At 38.1% G+C, this 18,024-nt stretch overlaps 1 protein-coding gene across 1 annotated transcript in view; it reads right to left on the bottom strand.

The window, feature by feature from the left end:
• Positions 1–1,148: 1,148 nt before the first annotated feature.
• Positions 1,149–18,024, bottom strand: part of LOC122330228 (misshapen-like kinase 1) — a 30,115-nt gene continuing 13,239 nt past the window's right edge. Inside the window, exons 18-38 of the mRNA XM_043227080.1 lie at positions 17,941–18,018; positions 17,209–17,295; positions 15,573–15,752; positions 15,332–15,493; positions 14,412–14,678; positions 14,179–14,258; positions 13,987–14,090; positions 13,531–13,625; positions 13,278–13,301; positions 12,140–12,288; positions 11,935–12,055; positions 11,073–11,189; positions 10,807–10,918; positions 9,888–10,043; positions 8,358–8,501; positions 8,120–8,254; positions 7,846–7,946; positions 7,021–7,170; positions 6,672–6,831; positions 6,275–6,414; positions 1,149–5,613 (exon numbers count right to left, since the gene is read on the bottom strand). Of these exons, the coding sequence (XP_043083015.1) occupies positions 5,530–5,613; positions 6,275–6,414; positions 6,672–6,831; positions 7,021–7,170; positions 7,846–7,946; positions 8,120–8,254; positions 8,358–8,501; positions 9,888–10,043; positions 10,807–10,918; positions 11,073–11,189; positions 11,935–12,055; positions 12,140–12,288; positions 13,278–13,301; positions 13,531–13,625; positions 13,987–14,090; positions 14,179–14,258; positions 14,412–14,678; positions 15,332–15,493; positions 15,573–15,752; positions 17,209–17,295; positions 17,941–18,018 (2,646 nt within the window). The 3' untranslated portion in view covers positions 1,149–5,529. The remainder of the gene's footprint in view (positions 5,614–6,274; positions 6,415–6,671; positions 6,832–7,020; positions 7,171–7,845; positions 7,947–8,119; positions 8,255–8,357; positions 8,502–9,887; positions 10,044–10,806; positions 10,919–11,072; positions 11,190–11,934; positions 12,056–12,139; positions 12,289–13,277; positions 13,302–13,530; positions 13,626–13,986; positions 14,091–14,178; positions 14,259–14,411; positions 14,679–15,331; positions 15,494–15,572; positions 15,753–17,208; positions 17,296–17,940; positions 18,019–18,024) is intronic.

Below are 18,024 nucleotides of genomic sequence, written 5' to 3'. Positions count from 1 at the left end.
TATATATACAAAAACATTAGTTACACGTTTACACCAAATCTTTTCAGTGCCACATCATTCTATACACAGTCACACTATAGGTAGGCTTGGACCACAAGTTTGAAATAGGAATGTTTACACACGTTCACACACACACACACACTTTTTCCCCCTTACTTAAGGTTTGCTGGAACTATATGGTACCTTCACTAAGAGACACAAGTACATTTGGAGGAATGCGCATTGAGTGAGTTGTCTAATTAGAGCATACAATCCAAAACGTTTATTTGACACGCTTTGACATGCTTCATTTTGAGACTGAGCTCCGAGTGGTGGGTGTTGATCCATCGAAGAGCATTCTTTTCTTATTTTGACTTCCATTGTCTTCTATACTGAAAAATATGTCTGAAGTACCGTTGTTTCCACGAGCATGTAGAGTCGGAAAGATGAAGGAGATGTACTCAACTCATCTGTAGTTGATGCAGATCACATTTTGTGTAGTCCATGTTTTTATAGATGCGTATGCCGGCATATTTCAAGTATATAAGTAATTAAATTACATTTTTTGTCCATTTTTTTTGTTTAGAATTTACATTTTTTAAAGGCTTTTATTCATGTTTTCCTGTGTGCCGCACTCTAAGGAGAATAAAGAAAAATGAAAATAAATAAATACAAATCTGTGCCACTAAATATGTGATCACAGCTCTCTCAGAACTGTTTAAATACTGTTGTTAATTGACATTACTCAATTCATAAAAGTGGTTTTCAACTAGTTTTATCTGAAGGACCCAGATTTCACGCTGGACAAGCAACAAGATTAATCTGAAAGTGTTAGAATTCTAAAAGCAGAAATGATAAAAGAAGTGTAATACCAAACACCTGCATATGATACATTTGGGGCAAAATGTGAAAAGTTTGGAAAAACATCAAAAGGTATTTTTCAAAGTTGGTTTTCTATTACAACCCAATCGGAAACTTGTTGAGAACCACTTGTTTATTTGCGTAAATTGATTTGTTTCCGGTCTAAGTCACAGGAAACAGTGTACGTTTATAGTGTGTTTATGGTACAACCAAAATGATAATTATCTAACATGCCATGAACGTAAATGAGCTAATAAGATGTTCCAAACAAACGAATGTAAACGTTGAAGGAATAAAGAGTTACACCATTTTAACAGAGATCAAGTAATTTTTAATTTTCAAATAATGCTGTATTGAGACATTACAGACTTGTGAATGCATTCAATCTTTAAGACTTAAAATCATCTGAAACACCCTCTCCTAAACAGAAACACTAAAAATATGTCCGAAACATCTACTTTTTTTTTTTTTTTTACCTGAAACATAAAAACCTTTAGAAAGTAAATGAAAAGAATGATAATCAACCCATCACAGAGGATCAACTTTATCAAGTCCTCCATAAACAACCTTAACCTCTCCTGGCTACTGCTATGAGTTTAAACCAAAAGCACAACGTAAAAGAACTACAAATCATGATTTTTTTTTTTCATTTTTCTTTGGAGTAGTAAATATTTTACAAAAATCAGCTAAGGGATTAACTTTGTATTACTAGAGAACGACAAGAGAAATGCCACTTGTTAGCATAGTGCTAAGAGCATGTAGAGTAGATAAATACCTCAAACACAGCAGTAAAGGCCTTAAAACGAAAACCAGACAGCTCCGCATCTCTCGAAGACCGCTACACACGTCACCTAGTCTAGCTTTTTAAAGACCGACTGGTTGAAAAGGATATAAAAGCGTTTAAAATGATAAACATTTTATTCAAATCTGGGGGATGGAGTGTAAAATATATCTTTACCATGGATTCCGTAAACCTCTAACAAGCCTTCAATCCGACGGACCAGTTTAATACACCAGAATAAAACAAACTGATTACATTCAAAACGTCCGCAATAAAGCCAACGACACGTATTCCTTCAGAGCAACCCCCGACGCGCGCGATCGGATATCGACACCGGCTTTTTACGCGGGATCAGGACTGCGGTCAGCTGCCGTAGAAAGACTACAACGTTCAATTGGTCATCAGTGGCATTCACAAACACGACTGGAGTGGCACGTGTGGCTCGGGTCCAGTGATGATGCGTGCGTGTTTGACCACGCTGGTCCTCAATCGCTGTCTTTTCTCTCTTTTCTCTGAGGGAATAATGAACAGCACACACACGGATCAGAAATAGCTCTCCTATTCACACATGCACAGTCGCACACCCACACGCTCTCTTTTATAACACTCGCCGGGAAAAAGAGAGGAAAGAGACGAGTCTAACCGAACGTACGGCCGTATGTACAGAGGAGAAGCTTTGTGCTCAAATGATTATTCTTAGCCAGAAAAATGCTATATAACAATGCATTTATTTATTTATTCAGTTCTACTGATGAGGCTACGTTCAATAATTCTTTTTATATAAATTCACATTGATATAAATTCATGTATATTATTTTTGAGAGATATATATATATATTTATTTATATATATTTTTTGTCTTTTTTCCTCTCCGTTCATTTCCATCGTCCTGACAGGCCATGGGAATCTTAATATAAACTCTTTATTTAATTTATAAAGCATATTTCCTCTCTGTTCAACTTTGTTACTCGTTACATCATAATTCTGCTATAAAAACATAAATTCTGTCAATCCAGTAGCGTGAACACCGTTATACACATTTACTCTTAAGCATAAAGGCAACATCTCACTAAATTTCAAGAGTTCTCGGGAAAGCTGGGGACTATTATATCACAAGCATGCGAGCAGCTCTTCACCATGACAACTCGAACCTTTTGTGAACCTCCTGCATAAAAACCAGAGGCTTTCCCTGTTTGGCAAAACGGTACGCGAGCTACAAGCATCACCATCCAGAACAAAGAGCTCGTCTTGTCATGTAACTATAGGGCGTTTGGACTGTGATATGGTATTAAATAAACATCTGAGGAACGCGCTGCCTTCAAACTGGAGGAATGAACTCTTTATGGCATGGCTTTTGTGCTAAAAACAGAGTGAGAGGAGCCTGTCTTGGTGCTCTGGCTATTGTCATTTTAAGTGCACTTTGTTGGCACAAGACCCCTAACTGCGCACTGGACTCTCTTCCCTGAACTTCAGTTCTTATTAAAACAATCACATGCTCAGCGCTCTCCCACACACACACACACACACGCACACGATCGAGCAAATACACCCAACTCCGATCCAAGGCACTGTTATTTCAGTAAACATGGCAGTTTGATTTACTAAGCAAGAAAATGCTTAAGTTCTACAGCAAGAGAGAGAAAGAAAGTAAGGATGAGGGGCACAAACGAAGTAACTCTCAGAAAGTGCGAATCTGTCATAATGGCACATTAGCGTTCAAGTTCAATTTGATTTTGCTCACTTACAGATGATGAGAATTCAAACCATTAAGCCCCCGTCTCTGTCTGTGCAATGCAACAATTTGTAATTATTCGTCTGAAGTGTTGCGCCGCCATATTTTAATAATGACTTGCTAAATGTGTCATCGGTGTTTAGTGCTCGTCTAGACTGCGACAGCGGCCAATATGTCCGGTGGGAGGGGCTATTAGGTAACAGATGATGATTGTACCATCACAAGCTACTGTACAAATCGGTGCTAATATCAATAACTAGAAAAATATTTAGGAGGGACAAAGTGCGTCAGATATTCTGGGATTAGTGTACACTAATAGTATAGTACCATCTTTAACAAGAAGGGGGGAAAAAAAATAAGATTGTGAAGATATTCTGTATTTTTATAGGTGAATACTGCTTTAAATGTAGATTATCTGCATTGAGATGAGTGAAAAGCTCGAGAAAAATCTAGTATTGCAGAACTGGAGACAGTAACACCAGACACAAACCCGTCAATAATCCTTAAACTATTGCTTTATACCGATCCTTCTGTATGTTACTGATTAATATTTCCCACCGATATTCATATACACACACACGCGCGCACGCACGCAGCTCGTTCGCACATTGTCAGATAAACAAAAGAATATTCTTGCTCCGATCCACCCAAGTCTTCGTCTAAAACATGACGTTTGTGTTGCTAAAAAAATGGTGGGGTCCAAATATCAAAGAAAAAAAAAAGAAAAGAAAAAAAGTCTGATCAAATGCACACATCCCTGATGAACTACAAGCCTGCCTAAAAAAACTACACCTTCCATAAGCAATCAAGCACTTTTGACAGCACAAACACATGACTCGGTTATGAAACACTCAAGCGTATTACGCAGTCGTGTAGTGATTAAACTCCTAAAAAATCATCATGTGCCCAGTGAATACAAATGAGATGTAAATACGATCATGGCTGCTATGTACAATTTACACCATGTCAACCGAGCTATAAGTTTATGCTGCCAAAAAAAAAAGCTTTTTCAGTCATATCCGCAGTCACTTACTATATCTTCCCGTCTAAAATCAGAATAACCCAAGAGAAACTCCCTCGTAAAACTTCGAACAAGAACGAGCACACAGCACGTATTGCAATAGAACAGCTATAGAACAGCAGATAATAAAAGTAGGAGTAATACCAAATACGTTTACGTACAGAGAATATCAAACTGTAGTAGATATGATGATACTTCCCACATAGAAAGAAAAAAAGTGCTTTGAAAAGCGAAACCAGAGACTGTTGCTCCATTGTGGGTGACTTGGTCTCACTAGCTGACTAGTGGAAAAGCAAGACGCCGGATTCTGCTCCTTAATCGGCCACCACCGTTTCTATCGAACCAACAGTTTGGTGACACAGGCGTCAGATTATTGTTTACACATCAAGAAAGCGAAAACCTTCTCTGGCTCGGAAGGGAAGCCGTCTCAGATATATATATATTATATATATATGATATATATATTTGAAACTCAGTGTTAAATCAATTTCTAAACTTCTACTTGTTGAAAGAAAACATTATAATCACTTTTATCTGAAACTCTGAATGCAACCAAGAACAAACGACTACTACAGTATACAGTTGAAATGGAAAATTACAGATGTTGCAGTCCCACCTCACACCACTGCAGTTTCAAGTTGTTCAAAGCTGCTCAAAGTAGCTTATAAAGTCTCTCAAACACACGCACGCCGCTGCTGCGTCACAAGACGCACGTCAATAGAACGATTCTCGTAGTTTACAAGCATTTCTAGTAGAGTAATGTACAATTAAGTCTTTTTGTCTGGTCCTAGAAAGGTCAGAAATATTAGCAGTGAGGAACGTTGGCCCCAGTGAGGTGAAAGCTAACCCATGTGGAATCAGATGAACACAACATTGCTCTGTCAGGGGTCGGCAGACACAAGCACGTCTTGTACAGTTGGCTCAGAGATCACAGGAGAATGGTGAAGGAGTGTCTTCAGGAAGATGTGAAGTAAATTACTCTTCTATATGTAAGTTTGTGCAGGAGTGTGTTTTTGTCTGTGTGTGTGTGTGTGTGTGAGTGCGTGTGTTTATTTACACAGTGTGAGAGTGTCTGTGGATGTTGTTGTAGCGTGTTATCTCTTCAGTGTTTGCAAGTGTGCACACAGCAGAATCTATGTTCATGTGACAGCTCTTTCACCAGTTCATAATGCAGTTTCTGTTGAGGGTCATAAAGTAGACTTGACTGCTGCCACCGGAACGCACTGACGCAAAAAACACCTGAAAAAAAAAAGAAGAAAGAAAAAAAAAAGTACAGTGGATAAGTTCAGTGGATTATTTTTTGTGTGTGTGTGATTCTATTAAATTTATATTGTAGTAAATATAATAAAAATAATTTTTTTTTTTTTTACTCATTACCTTAATGATGTCAAATTTACCCTTGTCCCACTTTTTGTATGCAACTCTGTTTCCCTTTATTTATTATTCCCAATATACATTTTTAACTTGTACTTATACTTTCCATATTGGTAACACTTTAGTTTAGGAACCTATTCTCAGCATTAACTAGTTGATTATTAGCATGCCTCTTAATAACATATTGGCTCTTTATTAGAACTTACAAAGTACATAATCTGCATAACCATATTCTACATCCCTAATCCTACCCAATAACTCAACGTAATAATACCTTACAAACTATTGATAAGCAGAAAATTTGAAGTTAAGAGGCAAAAGTGTAACCTCCATATTTTGGCAGCAGAATTGTAAAGCTTGCAAACATAATAGAATATGAACAGAATTTTAATAAAAACTTTTTTTTCGTCTTAAACAGCTGTTAATTTATTTTCTCCACCTGAGGCAGTATTTTCTTTTGTTAAAAAAAGAAAGAAAGAAGCCCTTTTTGTGTAAAGTGCAGAGTGTGTATATGAAAATTGGTTACCTTGTCATTTCTTTCACATAGGAACTTAAGCCTCTGAGCTCTTTTGTGCATGAACACCCCATCCAGGTGTCCCGTCTCCACAGAACGGATCTCTATGGCTTTCTCTCCCCAGCCCATAATCTGATTAGAGCAGATGTGGGCTGCGCGAAAAAAAAACAAAACACAGACATAAGAATATTTCATCATTCACTTTATTAAAGCACACCTACAACAAAAATAATGCAATCCTCTCCTGAGTAATTCAATCTAATGTGCTTAATCTAATCTAATAAAGGACTATATCATTTTAAAGACTATTTAATGTTAACATTTAAATTAATAATAACAATATTTTATTTTGCAATTCTGCAAAAAGAATATGAGATAACAGTGTGTGTTTGTGTGTGTGCATACTTACCCACAGAAGTGGGCATTTCTCCCCACTGCAGCACCACATCTTTAATGATGCGCCCATATGTGTTGACATAAACACCCTCATCCTCATAACATAACAGCATCTCCATCCCATCTGAATTGGGCAGGAACACGATGGCGTGAGGAGTCACTTGTGACTGGATCTACAGACAAACAGATACGCAGGGAGCAAGAGGGAGTGAAACAGAAGACTAGAGATTAAAAGAGATTTATCTTTCTAAAGGGGCTGTAAAACTTTAAGCTTCTTTTTCCAATTGACCAACAAATCACTGATAGTTCCCATGTGATCCAGTGTATTCTTGTGAAAAAAATCTTGTGACAGCTTAACTCACATGTACAGGAATGTAGATGTCATAGTTGTTGCCAGAGTCAACATCAATTGCATGGAAACCAGCGCTTGACCCATAAATAACCTTTAACCTCTGACCCTCTTCCACTGTGAGGTCAACCAACAGAGGTCTATGTGGCAGGTCTCCAAATGACTGAGAAGAAAGACAAATATTCACATTACATATTAGATCATTACAAAGATTGGTACTGTGGAATGGTACAGTGAACACCTATGCCGATTTTGTCACATTTGCTGTATTATAAAGGAATTGATGTGAAGAAGCACACTTGTCTCAAACTATTTGGTAATTGGCTACTTTCTAAGACAATGATCATAAATGATCATAATAATTACAACACCCCTATTAATACATTTATTATAAACACTCACACACAGAGTGCCGATTTGGATCTGTAATGTTCTCAAACTATTGCTGGTATAATTTTAAGCATATTTAAGAAATGTAAATATTAAATTAATATTGTGTTATTTATTATTTTTTAAATGCTAAACAATTACAGTAAAATAGTGCATTTTGGCTATTAAATTTATGAAATAGTGGAAAACAAATTGGCAAAATATATGAGGAAAATACAATATTCAGCCTTTGGTGCTTTTTCGGTGTTAACTTTTGTTCAGCTTTGGCCAAGAAATTCTATTTCAGTGCATCCCTAGTAATACTGTGAAATATTACATCTATAATATATATCTATTAAATTAGAATTTAGAAGAACTGTTTAAAAATAAAAATAAAATCCAAACTGAACCAAAATTATTAATTATGCTGTGTACATAATAAAACAAACAATACAACACATGTCTCTACCTTAAAGGCCATGAATTTGTGGTAAGGTTTGGGAGCCCAGGCGTAAACCTCCACCGCATTCTTCAATGCGATAACCAGAAACTTAATCCTTTCATATTTCACTGGAAAAACATTCAAAACAAAAGGTGATATATGACATGAAGTACTTTCAAATTAATTTGTCTCAGATACTACTGTAACTACATTTTCCTTGCCAGCAGTAGTGCAAACTTTTGCCACTTTCCTGTAGCCTTTAATTTGTTCATAAATAAGCACTCTGCAAATGCAAACTTACCAACTTTGTAGTGCACACAGCCCTCCATTTCTCCTACAGTGGTCCAGCCCTGTTTCTTCTCCACCTCAGGGTCATTATGGAGGATTTTATTCCTCAGCCAGGCAAGATAATACACACGCACCTTATTCTTCTTGCCTGAGAGAGAGGCATTAAACATAAACAGACTGCATATATCCACTCCTGACAGTAATATTAAAATGGATAGAAGGTAAGTGATGAATAGGCGCGTGTGTGTAACCTGATATAGTGATGAGGAGATTTAGTCCCTCCAGAACGTCCATCTGTTGAAACCTGCGTGAGTTGATCAATGGATAAACTTTTCCCTGGCCGCTTCGATCCAGCAGCTTCAGACCGTTCTCTGTCCCTACCAGCAGATTTACACCTGACAGAACAAACACACACACACACACATATATATACACAAAGACCCTCAAAAAATAAACACACTGTTAAGGGCGCAATTCTGAAAATAAAGTTTGAAAAAAAGAAAGAAGATCGCTGATTACAGAACCGGCTGTACTGACGAGATGTGTATTACATATCGGCCGATGATTATCGTGCATCCCTGCCATATTCCAAAGCTACAATTCTTTTTGATCTTATTTTATGCACTTTGGCCAGAGGGTGGCACTGCCACCAAACTAGTCTTGACTGTTCAGGGAATTAAGACAATGGCGTTACAAAGTTCATGCGAGTGCATCTAAGTGTAGCACACATACCTTCCTGTCTCAATTCATATCGTGCCAAATGCTTTAAATAACCTGACTGCCAAATGACAGGCTGATGACAGGAGATTTGGAAAAGATGAAACTCAAAATGGCAGAAAATTAAGGTCAGAAATCACTTGTTGCATTGGTACGACCTAATGAATCAGAGAAAAAGGTTTTGTTTCTAGGACACTTGCTTGAAACGGGTTTAGATAAAATGTGCAAAAAGTGTAATATTTAGTAATACTGTGGAGTTTAAGAGACTCAAATGAACACCAGGGACACAGAGACCAGTTCTTATCAGAAATGTTATACTAAAATGACCCAAAATAGACCAATGTAATTGAAATAAAGGGAAATTTTAAGAGTGCTCTCGATTCGCTAACCGAACCATGCCTCTGCTTTGTGCGTTAGCTTAAGTTGTTAGAGGCTCACATTGGGGCTGCACGATTGACCTAAAAAACAATTGTTGATTATTTCCTTGAAATTGTAATTGTGATGATTAATTAAGATTATCACAGTTTACAATAAATGATGCTAATACCACTGTTTGAAGAAACTGAATGCCCTATTTTTACATAAACAAGCTGAAAACCCTTAACTGAAAAAACCTGATTTTTAGTATTAAGCCTCACATGTCAATTATACATTGAATTGGTTCATTCATTAGATAAAAAAAAAAAAAAAGTTAAACTATGAATGGTATTATGTTAAAAACTAAAATTAACCTGTAGATTAACCTGTAGAAAGACACGCAGAATAACTTAAGTGGACTTTGAATGACTGAACGACGCTGACTGACGGCCATAATTGTTATTGCTATTAGCAAATCGATTGATAGTGCAGTGCAGCCCTAAGCCTGCTCGGCATCAGGTCAACGTGTGTTCAGTTTGTAGTAATGAACTACCACATAATCTGACGTGTTGTGTCATGTTACACCACTACTACACCACACAATTGTTTAAAAAGTCAGCTGGGATACCGTCATGAAATATGTAGTTAGTATCACTAACATGGGCAATGCTCACACACAACTACACAAACACTTTTTTATCTCTTACCCCAGAGAGCAGCACAGAGGATCTCAGAGTTGAATCTCTTCTTGTATTTGCGGATTTCAGGAGTGTCACTAACTGGACGAGTGTTGGTGGGATTGACGTTGACCATGGAGCCTTTCCTCACCTCCAGCTTCAGTTGCTCAAAGCGAGAGCCCAGACCTACAGCACCAGAACCAAGAAACACAGCGTCATCTTAAAAGTATCTTAAAGGACACTTCAGATGCAAAATTCACTTTTATGTTGTTTGAACAAATGTTTCTTGGCAGGGTATGTACACAACCAACCTGTAATGATAAAAATTCACCCAGTTTTTTTTTTTTTTTAACCTTGCTTGACTGTGCTGGTGCATAGTTAGACAATAATGTCTCCAAAGCAATCAAGGTGTTATGTTGTTGGATGTATTAATGAACATAGCAGTCGTCATTTACTTCCAACAGCTGAGCCGCTGAAGACACAGTGGATTACCTTGGGAATTCTCCCCAGATCTATCTAAATGATCAAATCATTTATGATCCAGTTTCACCTAGAAAAGTAGTAAGAAGTTTTTTTCTAAGAATCTTTGCAAAGCGCCTTTCCTAATAATGTGCTAGTTAGCAATTTCCACAGCTAAAGTAAACTTCTGAAACCCCACAGAAGAGAGGGGCGGGCTGAGCAGAGCTCATTAGCATTTAAAGAGCCATGCATCAACATGGGCAGCTGCGAACAGAGCTATTTTTGACAAGGTAAAAAAGGATGTTGTTTTTTTATTAAGGCCCTAAAGAATCATATCAACTTGTCGGAAATGGGCATCTGATGTACCTTTTAAAATCAATGAAGCAATGATCGCAGACCTACAGTGCAAAAAATGTCTTACCCACCCCAAACCACTGAAAGGATGTACATTTAAAACACAGTGCGACTGTCAGACAGTTTAATACTATACCTCCAACAGACATGTTATCGCCTGTGCCTCCTGATGGTTGGTACATTCCAAGGTCCACAAAGGTAGTAAAAGAGGACTTTCCAGAGGCTTTCACCAACCCCCTGGACTGATACTGAAATTGATTGCATGATCTGAGTTAACCAGTGAACTACACACACTGGGCAATGTATTTGTTAATGACTCAAACAAACTAAGAAAGAAAATATGATGCAATTATATAGATGGAGAGAACGAAGCTTTAAAAGTTAGGTGGGCAGAGAGCTCACATCATAGGCAGAGTCTTTCCCAGGGGAAGAGTGGGAGGCAGAGTCTGTGGGAGAGTGGGAGGGCTGAACCACATCAGGCAGGTTGGTGTATCCATTATGACTACGCTTCTCTGGAGTCTGCCAGAAACAAACACACAAAAACAAACACATATTGGTACTGGACAAAAAAGCAGTGAATTCATTATTTTAGTTTTAAGCATGCACACAAAGGCTCAAAAGCTTTTTGGGAGGGATTGTGGAGACACTACTGATGGAAACCCTCAAACTGCAGTAACAAATTAATAACATTTTAAATAAATGCTGTGTATTTGAATTTTATTTTTATCACAGATTAAAAAAATAAATATGAATGTTTCCACAAAAATAATAAACCGCCCAACAGATTTTAACATGAATAAAAAATACAAAATATTTTTGGAGCAGCCAATCAGCATATAGAATCATTCTTAAGATGCATTCTTACTGTCTGCTGAAAATTCAGCTTTTCCATCATAGGAATGAATTGCATTTTTAAATGTATTCACTGAAATAAAATACATTTTTGTACTTTAATATTCTATATTAATATTGATGTATTTAATAAACAACCTTGGTTAACGTTAGAGACTTTTTAAAAACATTTGGAAAAAAATAAAAATAAAATAAAATTATTGACCCCCAAACCCTGGAAAGAATTATAAATTGTTTATTCAGATGAAAATAATTAATAAAATCATATTTTCAATTAGAAGGACAGCTGTATGTACTTACAATGTAGATCTAAAACCTGAATATAATTTACATTATAAAATATATTTAGTCATTGTAATGTAGGGGAAAAAAACAGCACATGCATACAAACAAACACACACAAACATCCTACCCTCTGTACAAGCATGGTTTGGTCTCCATATCCTCCGGCACGTTCTTCATCTCCTCCTTCACCTTCCTCCTCCTCATGGACCACCATAGTGTTAACAGAGTCAGAATCTGCATCACGTGGACTGACAAACACATTGAAAGAAAAGAAAGTGTGTAAAACGAAACCAAAAACGACTGTAATATATCCACATATCATTGTCTCGTACCGGTCAGTAGGGCTTTCCTCTTCTGCTCCCTCTCCACTCTCACTCTCTTCACTGCTCTCACTGCTTTCTGAGGAAGAGGAGTAATCATTAGCCTTCACCGGGGGCCGCGGCTGCTCCTCTGCCCGCTCCTTAGAGTACAGTCCGTGGTCCTGACACATTCACATGAGGAAGAAATCAACAGGCAAGTGAGAAACACTTCATCACGTGCCACATATCTGTAGTCATCATTACATTCACATTGAACCTCTCCAGATTGAATCAGACCATGTGATCATGCATTCTGTATTTCAAAAGCTATCTAGAGTTTGGAGGTTGTGTTGTGGTTGTGGGCATGGGATCTTGGTTGGAGAGGGTAAATGTGGTCACACAAAGACCATGAGCGTGGGACTGTCCCCCTACAGATGCTGGTGGTTGTGGACTGGTGTTCAGGTGAAAGTAAGAAGACAACAGACTTCTGAGGAGAGACAGGAGATGCTAAAGAATGATCCAAGATGTACATAATGCATCCTGTGTTAACGTCTCTTCGAGATATACTTCACCCAAAAATAAATGCTTGCTTTCTTTGGTAAACAAAAAATATTTTTGAAAATGTTTCAACCTTTTTTTTTGTTCACTGAATCAAAGTCAAAAGGGTCATTATTGCATTATTCAGAAAATATACACTACAGTTCATAATTTTGGTCCCTAATGCTCACCTTACGCTAAGCTTAATTTATTAGCAAAAATAGCTATATTATTAATTTGAATATTGGCTTTACTGTCACTTTTGATCAGTTGAATGCATCATTGCTAATTAAAAAAAAAGAAGAAAAAAAAAAAAAAAAATCAACAAAAGCACACTGAACCTGAAATTTGGAACGGTAATATAATGTGAGTAATCATGATTCACTTGATTAATTTATCAGCATATCACGCACAAACTATAATTCATTTGATTGACAGCTTTTATATTTTTATGTCTTAAATTGTGGAATTTATGCAGTGATTACCCAGAATTACATTTACTTTGAACATGTAATGGGAAAACACAATGTCGATTTGACATTTAGCCTCATCCAGATGAACATCATCACGAGACGATGTAATCATGCAAGAACACAGACCGACATCATGCTGATACACAGATACGGGCACTGACCTCTCCTATTGCTCTCTTATAGCTCTGAGGGCAGGAAGAGGGAGGAAAAGAGATTGATGAGAGGAGAGAGGGATGAGAAGGATAAAGGGAGAGGAGGAAAATGTAAGGAACAGAGGTTAGTGTTTAGAGGAGGGCTGAGTGTGTTCATTCTATACAAGACACGGGCGAATGATTTGGGACTCTATGTGCATGAACATGTGTATTTACATGCTACTCTTATGTTTATGCGAATGTGTGTGTGTCTGCATCTCACCGCTGGTCTGCTGGGTCTGGATGAGGTTCGGGATTCTCCTGGTTTGTGTCGGCCGTCATGAGATAGGGTAGGGGAGGAATCCATCTTGGACGAGCCTGAAATAAATCAGCAACAACATTATCACTGAAATTGTGGTCCTGGTACTCCAAGGCAATGGAGACACCTTCAAAAAACACTCATAATTCTGCTTTCCTGTAGGACAGGTAAACATTGATTTGTGTTTTGATTGTGCTCTGAATTACGTTTTTTGATTAGCCGATATTGTTTTCCCAATATGTTTTAAAGAATATGTATAGGAAAAAAAAAAGAGACAAAAATGCATGCTGATGCAATTAACTTTAAATGCCACGGTGTGAAAAAATAATTAAGCTGTTGTCCCCATGACACAGGTCATTTCAGGTTGTGGGGACTTGTAGCTCCACAATGTTGGCAAAACCTAACCTACACAACACTCACTGAGTATGCGGTGTCTTTCTAGAGAGCCAGTCTGTGGCAGGTTGGACATGATGCTCATGCTGTCTCCTCTCTCCCAGCGCTCATTACGACTCAGATCAGGATTACTGACACAGAGAGAACACACAGTGCAAGAGTCAGTGCAGTCGAATGACTTGTGCAGCAGCTGGATGTGTGTGTATGCATGTATGTTACCTTGCTCGAACTGGGTGTCTGATGCCGGAGGAGAGATTTGTGTTCAGTGCAGTGGCAATGGAGGCTGTTCTCTGGGGAATCTAAAAGAGAGAAATAGAGTTAGGAATAATGGGAAAACATTAATGATATAAGTGTGATATATGCAAACACTCATTACATTCTCTTTTTAACATGCTGTTTTAATGCCCAATCCTGATGACCTTTACAAACCCTGTATGATTATTTTGTCTTACTTTAGGAGGTTGTTCAATCTCAGGAAGACGGATCCAGGGTCCCCGGTCGTCTCTCATCGGCCGAGACTGAGGGGCAGGGGTCTCTGAGGTGGGGTCAGAGTTTTGACGGACTAGTTCTCTGGAGTGTAGAGGACGAGGTGTGGGTGTGGGAGAGGGATCCTGGGTGGGGAAGGCGGACATGGTCTTAGTGGGCTGATCGCAAAGAGACTGAGAGCGAGGGACGGGAGCGGCATACGGTTTTAACGGCACTAGGTGGGCCATCTGGAACTATGGCAGATGGGAAGGAGGATGAACGATCAGGAGTGGAGATGAGACAGGAAGTAGTATAGTCAACATAAGAAAAATAAGAGAGTGAAAGGTTTTTTTGGTTTTTTTTTTTTTGAGGCAGAGAGATAAGTCAGGATGTTTTTACAAAAAGGTTTTAGAAGAGAAGAAATCAGTAAAACAGTTAAACAGGAGTGTGTCATGCAAAGAAAGGAAACAGGCCACCAGGGTTGGGTAGCAGAAAAAGGTAGAAGATCCAGCGCAGGATATGGAAGTGAAGAGGAAGTTCCCGAAAATGATGGAGGATTACAGAGGAAGCAAGTGGGCCCCACAGGAAAGAGAGAAAAGGAAAAAAAATGTCAGTAAACAGAGAGAGTAAAGAGTTAGCCAGAGCATGCAGCATTAAAAAAAAAAAAAAAAAAAAAAAAAAAAAAAAAGCAGAAATGTTGCCATTTTCTTTCTAAACATTATTATTCCAAAAGTTTCAGGTCAGTTTCCATTTCATTTTTATTATTATTATTTAAAATTATTCTAAAACAAAAAAAAACCCACTCTAAATTCTACTTGAACTGACAGCTCTAATAATTGCATCGCTGTTTTAAAGCTATATTTAAAGGTTAGTGAACTGAAATTGTACTGATTGACAAGTTGCGCACCTTTCCCTGCCCACCCTGTGGTTCCACAGGTCTCTGCATAGGTGGGGTCTGAGCAGCTCCTGACTGGCTAATTGATTCCGAACGGGACTGGATATTGGTGTCAGACACTGTAGTGCAGATTTTAGGAGAGCCCTGTCTGTTCAGTTTACTGCGCTCCTCAACCTGAGAGACCAAACATAAGAGTTTATATTCTGAGAGTTCAGTTTAGAGAGCTACTGTCCTCAGCAGCTTGCTAGTGTACCTCTCTAGCCCAAGCTGGTTTGTTGTTCTCTAGGTTCTTGCTGTAGTGGTACATCTGTGGTTTCTTGTCTTGCTGCTGCTGCTGCTGCTGCAGTGAGACGAGGTACGCGTGCTCCTGCTGCAGCTGTCTCTGAAGTCTTTCTGACTGTCTCTGCTCCTCCAGCTGTTTACGCTTATACTCCTACACAAATAAGAACAAACAATTAATACCTTATTAACTAGCAAAATGTGACTGCTGGAATTGCAGGCAGATGAAACAGTTACAGCACACAGTATACTGTCACATGCATAAAGCCCCCACACACACACACAAACAAAAATGTAAACATATGCGCCTTTCCAACATGCAAATTAAATAATTATGAATTATTGAATAATTACACACAAAACATGATTATGGTACAAACTGTTTTCCCTAGCTGTACCGTGCAGTTCTTTCCTCAAAGATTTAAAGCAATTAAACAATTTGTAAAATAGACGTAGTGTATTGGGTACACAGATGTAATTATTGCGTGTAATTATATCATGTTGTTGCACATTGATATTTTGACTGCATCCCCAATTAAACTGCACATTTAAAATAATTCAAGCAATATAATTGATCAAAACAACCCTTCGTAATACAGTGGCTAAAACACACACGGGGTTTTAACACATAAGTGAGCCAAGTTTGATGAGTTTCACTTTAGCAGAGGTTTTTCTGCTTTAAATCAGGATTATACTTCTCAAGGACCCCAAAATCCCCTCAGACTCTTTTTTTTTTTTTTTAAATACAGAAATAAATACTTAAAGCCAAAATGTATTTGACCGACCAAAAATTAAAGACATTCGTAATGTTCTTTTGAACACTGTATTCAAGAATCCAGAAAAAAAGGCATCACAGTTTCAACATATTATTATATTAAGTGGCAATAAAAAAAAAAAACACTTATTGAGCTGCAAATCAGCACATTACAGTGAAGGGTCATGTTACCCTAAAGACTGGAGAAATGGCTGCTGAAAATTCAGCTTTGGCATCACAGGAATAAATAACATTTTTAGATGTATTCAAATTTCAATAGATAATCAAGCACATTATAGATAATAACATTCCCAAGTTTTTTACTAGGATAAGGATATTCATACATGTTAAACTTGTTTATACTGTAATACATGTTCAGGATCATAATGAAGTTAACTTACATATTTGATTTTAACACTTTATAAAAAATAACATAAAATAACAATTAAAAAAAATTATTTACAAAATAGTAAAAAGTAAAAGGTCATATGCTGTTATGTACACATACCATTTTAAGCTTATATATTGCTTTATTTTAATTTGGGAGCGTCAATGAAACATTTCTCTCAACTTGGGCTTCTTAGCTTTTGCTTTTTAACTTTGGTGAACTTTAAATTTAAAATACTGCCTTTAAAATATTTCCTTCAATGCATATTTCATTAAAATCAGTGATCAAGGATTAATTGAAGACCCCTGCTCCAAATCTGTTCCAAAATCCCCACTCCGATACCAGCAGTCGTTTGATCATTAAAGCACTATTTAAGGGTCCTTTAACATGAGACGCATCAAAACTGGCTGAGGGCTGACAAGACCAGAGAAAAGAAACAGAGGGAAGAAAAAGAAAGATGTGTGTTACCATTAGCAATGCCTGCTCCTGCAGTAATTGCTGCTGCAGTATCTCTAACTGCCGCTGCTCTTCCTCCAACTTATGTCTTATAAACTCCTATAGAGAGAGAGAAATGAGGAGCAGTGGAGGAGGAGGAAGAGACGGATCAGAATAGACTCAAAAGGAAGGAATAAAAAGATATTTGAGGGAGTGGACAGATACACCTGTATTTGCAGCCTCCGAAGAAAGAGGCAGACATTTTAAAGAAGTGTTTCTGATGGGCTTTTTAAAATGGCTGAAGACACGGAGTGAAGAGATTTGTTCCGCGCGCGCTTCATTCACCTACTGCGGTAGATCGTCACACCGCTTTATAATCTCAAAATGGCGCGCAGTGAGTGTTTACAAGTGGTTCCTGTCACTCCGAGGTATGTGTTGGGTGTGAGGTTGTTTTAAGCAGGACGACTGAAGGAAGTGTGATGTGAGGCATGTACATGTGAGGTCGTTCTGAAGAGTGTGTCCTGTGGCACACTGCGCACTAATTCATGCTGATTGGTCTTTTGTGTTTCTGTCAGTTTGAATTGTATTGAATGTAGGGCTGCACACAGCTCACCCACACACACACACATACACACTGCGTTTGAGAGCCTGCTGCCATGGCAACCACTCCACAGACATTCCAGGGCCAGAGCTGTGCTGAGTGGAACACCCACGCTCTGCTGCGATTGGCCGGCTGGCTGCAGTTCTGTGGCTGTGATTGGTTACCTGCTCTCTCTCTGCCATCCTCCTGTCCTCCTCTCGTCTCATGTCATCGAGTCTCCGGTGAGGAGCTTTATCCTGTTGCTGCCG

The sequence above is a fragment of the Puntigrus tetrazona genome, chromosome 24 (genome assembly GCF_018831695.1).
Source record: "Puntigrus tetrazona isolate hp1 chromosome 24, ASM1883169v1, whole genome shotgun sequence".
Classification (NCBI taxonomy): Eukaryota; Metazoa; Chordata; class Actinopteri; order Cypriniformes; family Cyprinidae; genus Puntigrus; species Puntigrus tetrazona.
Note: the sequence above shows the minus strand (reverse complement) of the source record. Positions and strands in the feature narration are given on the sequence as shown.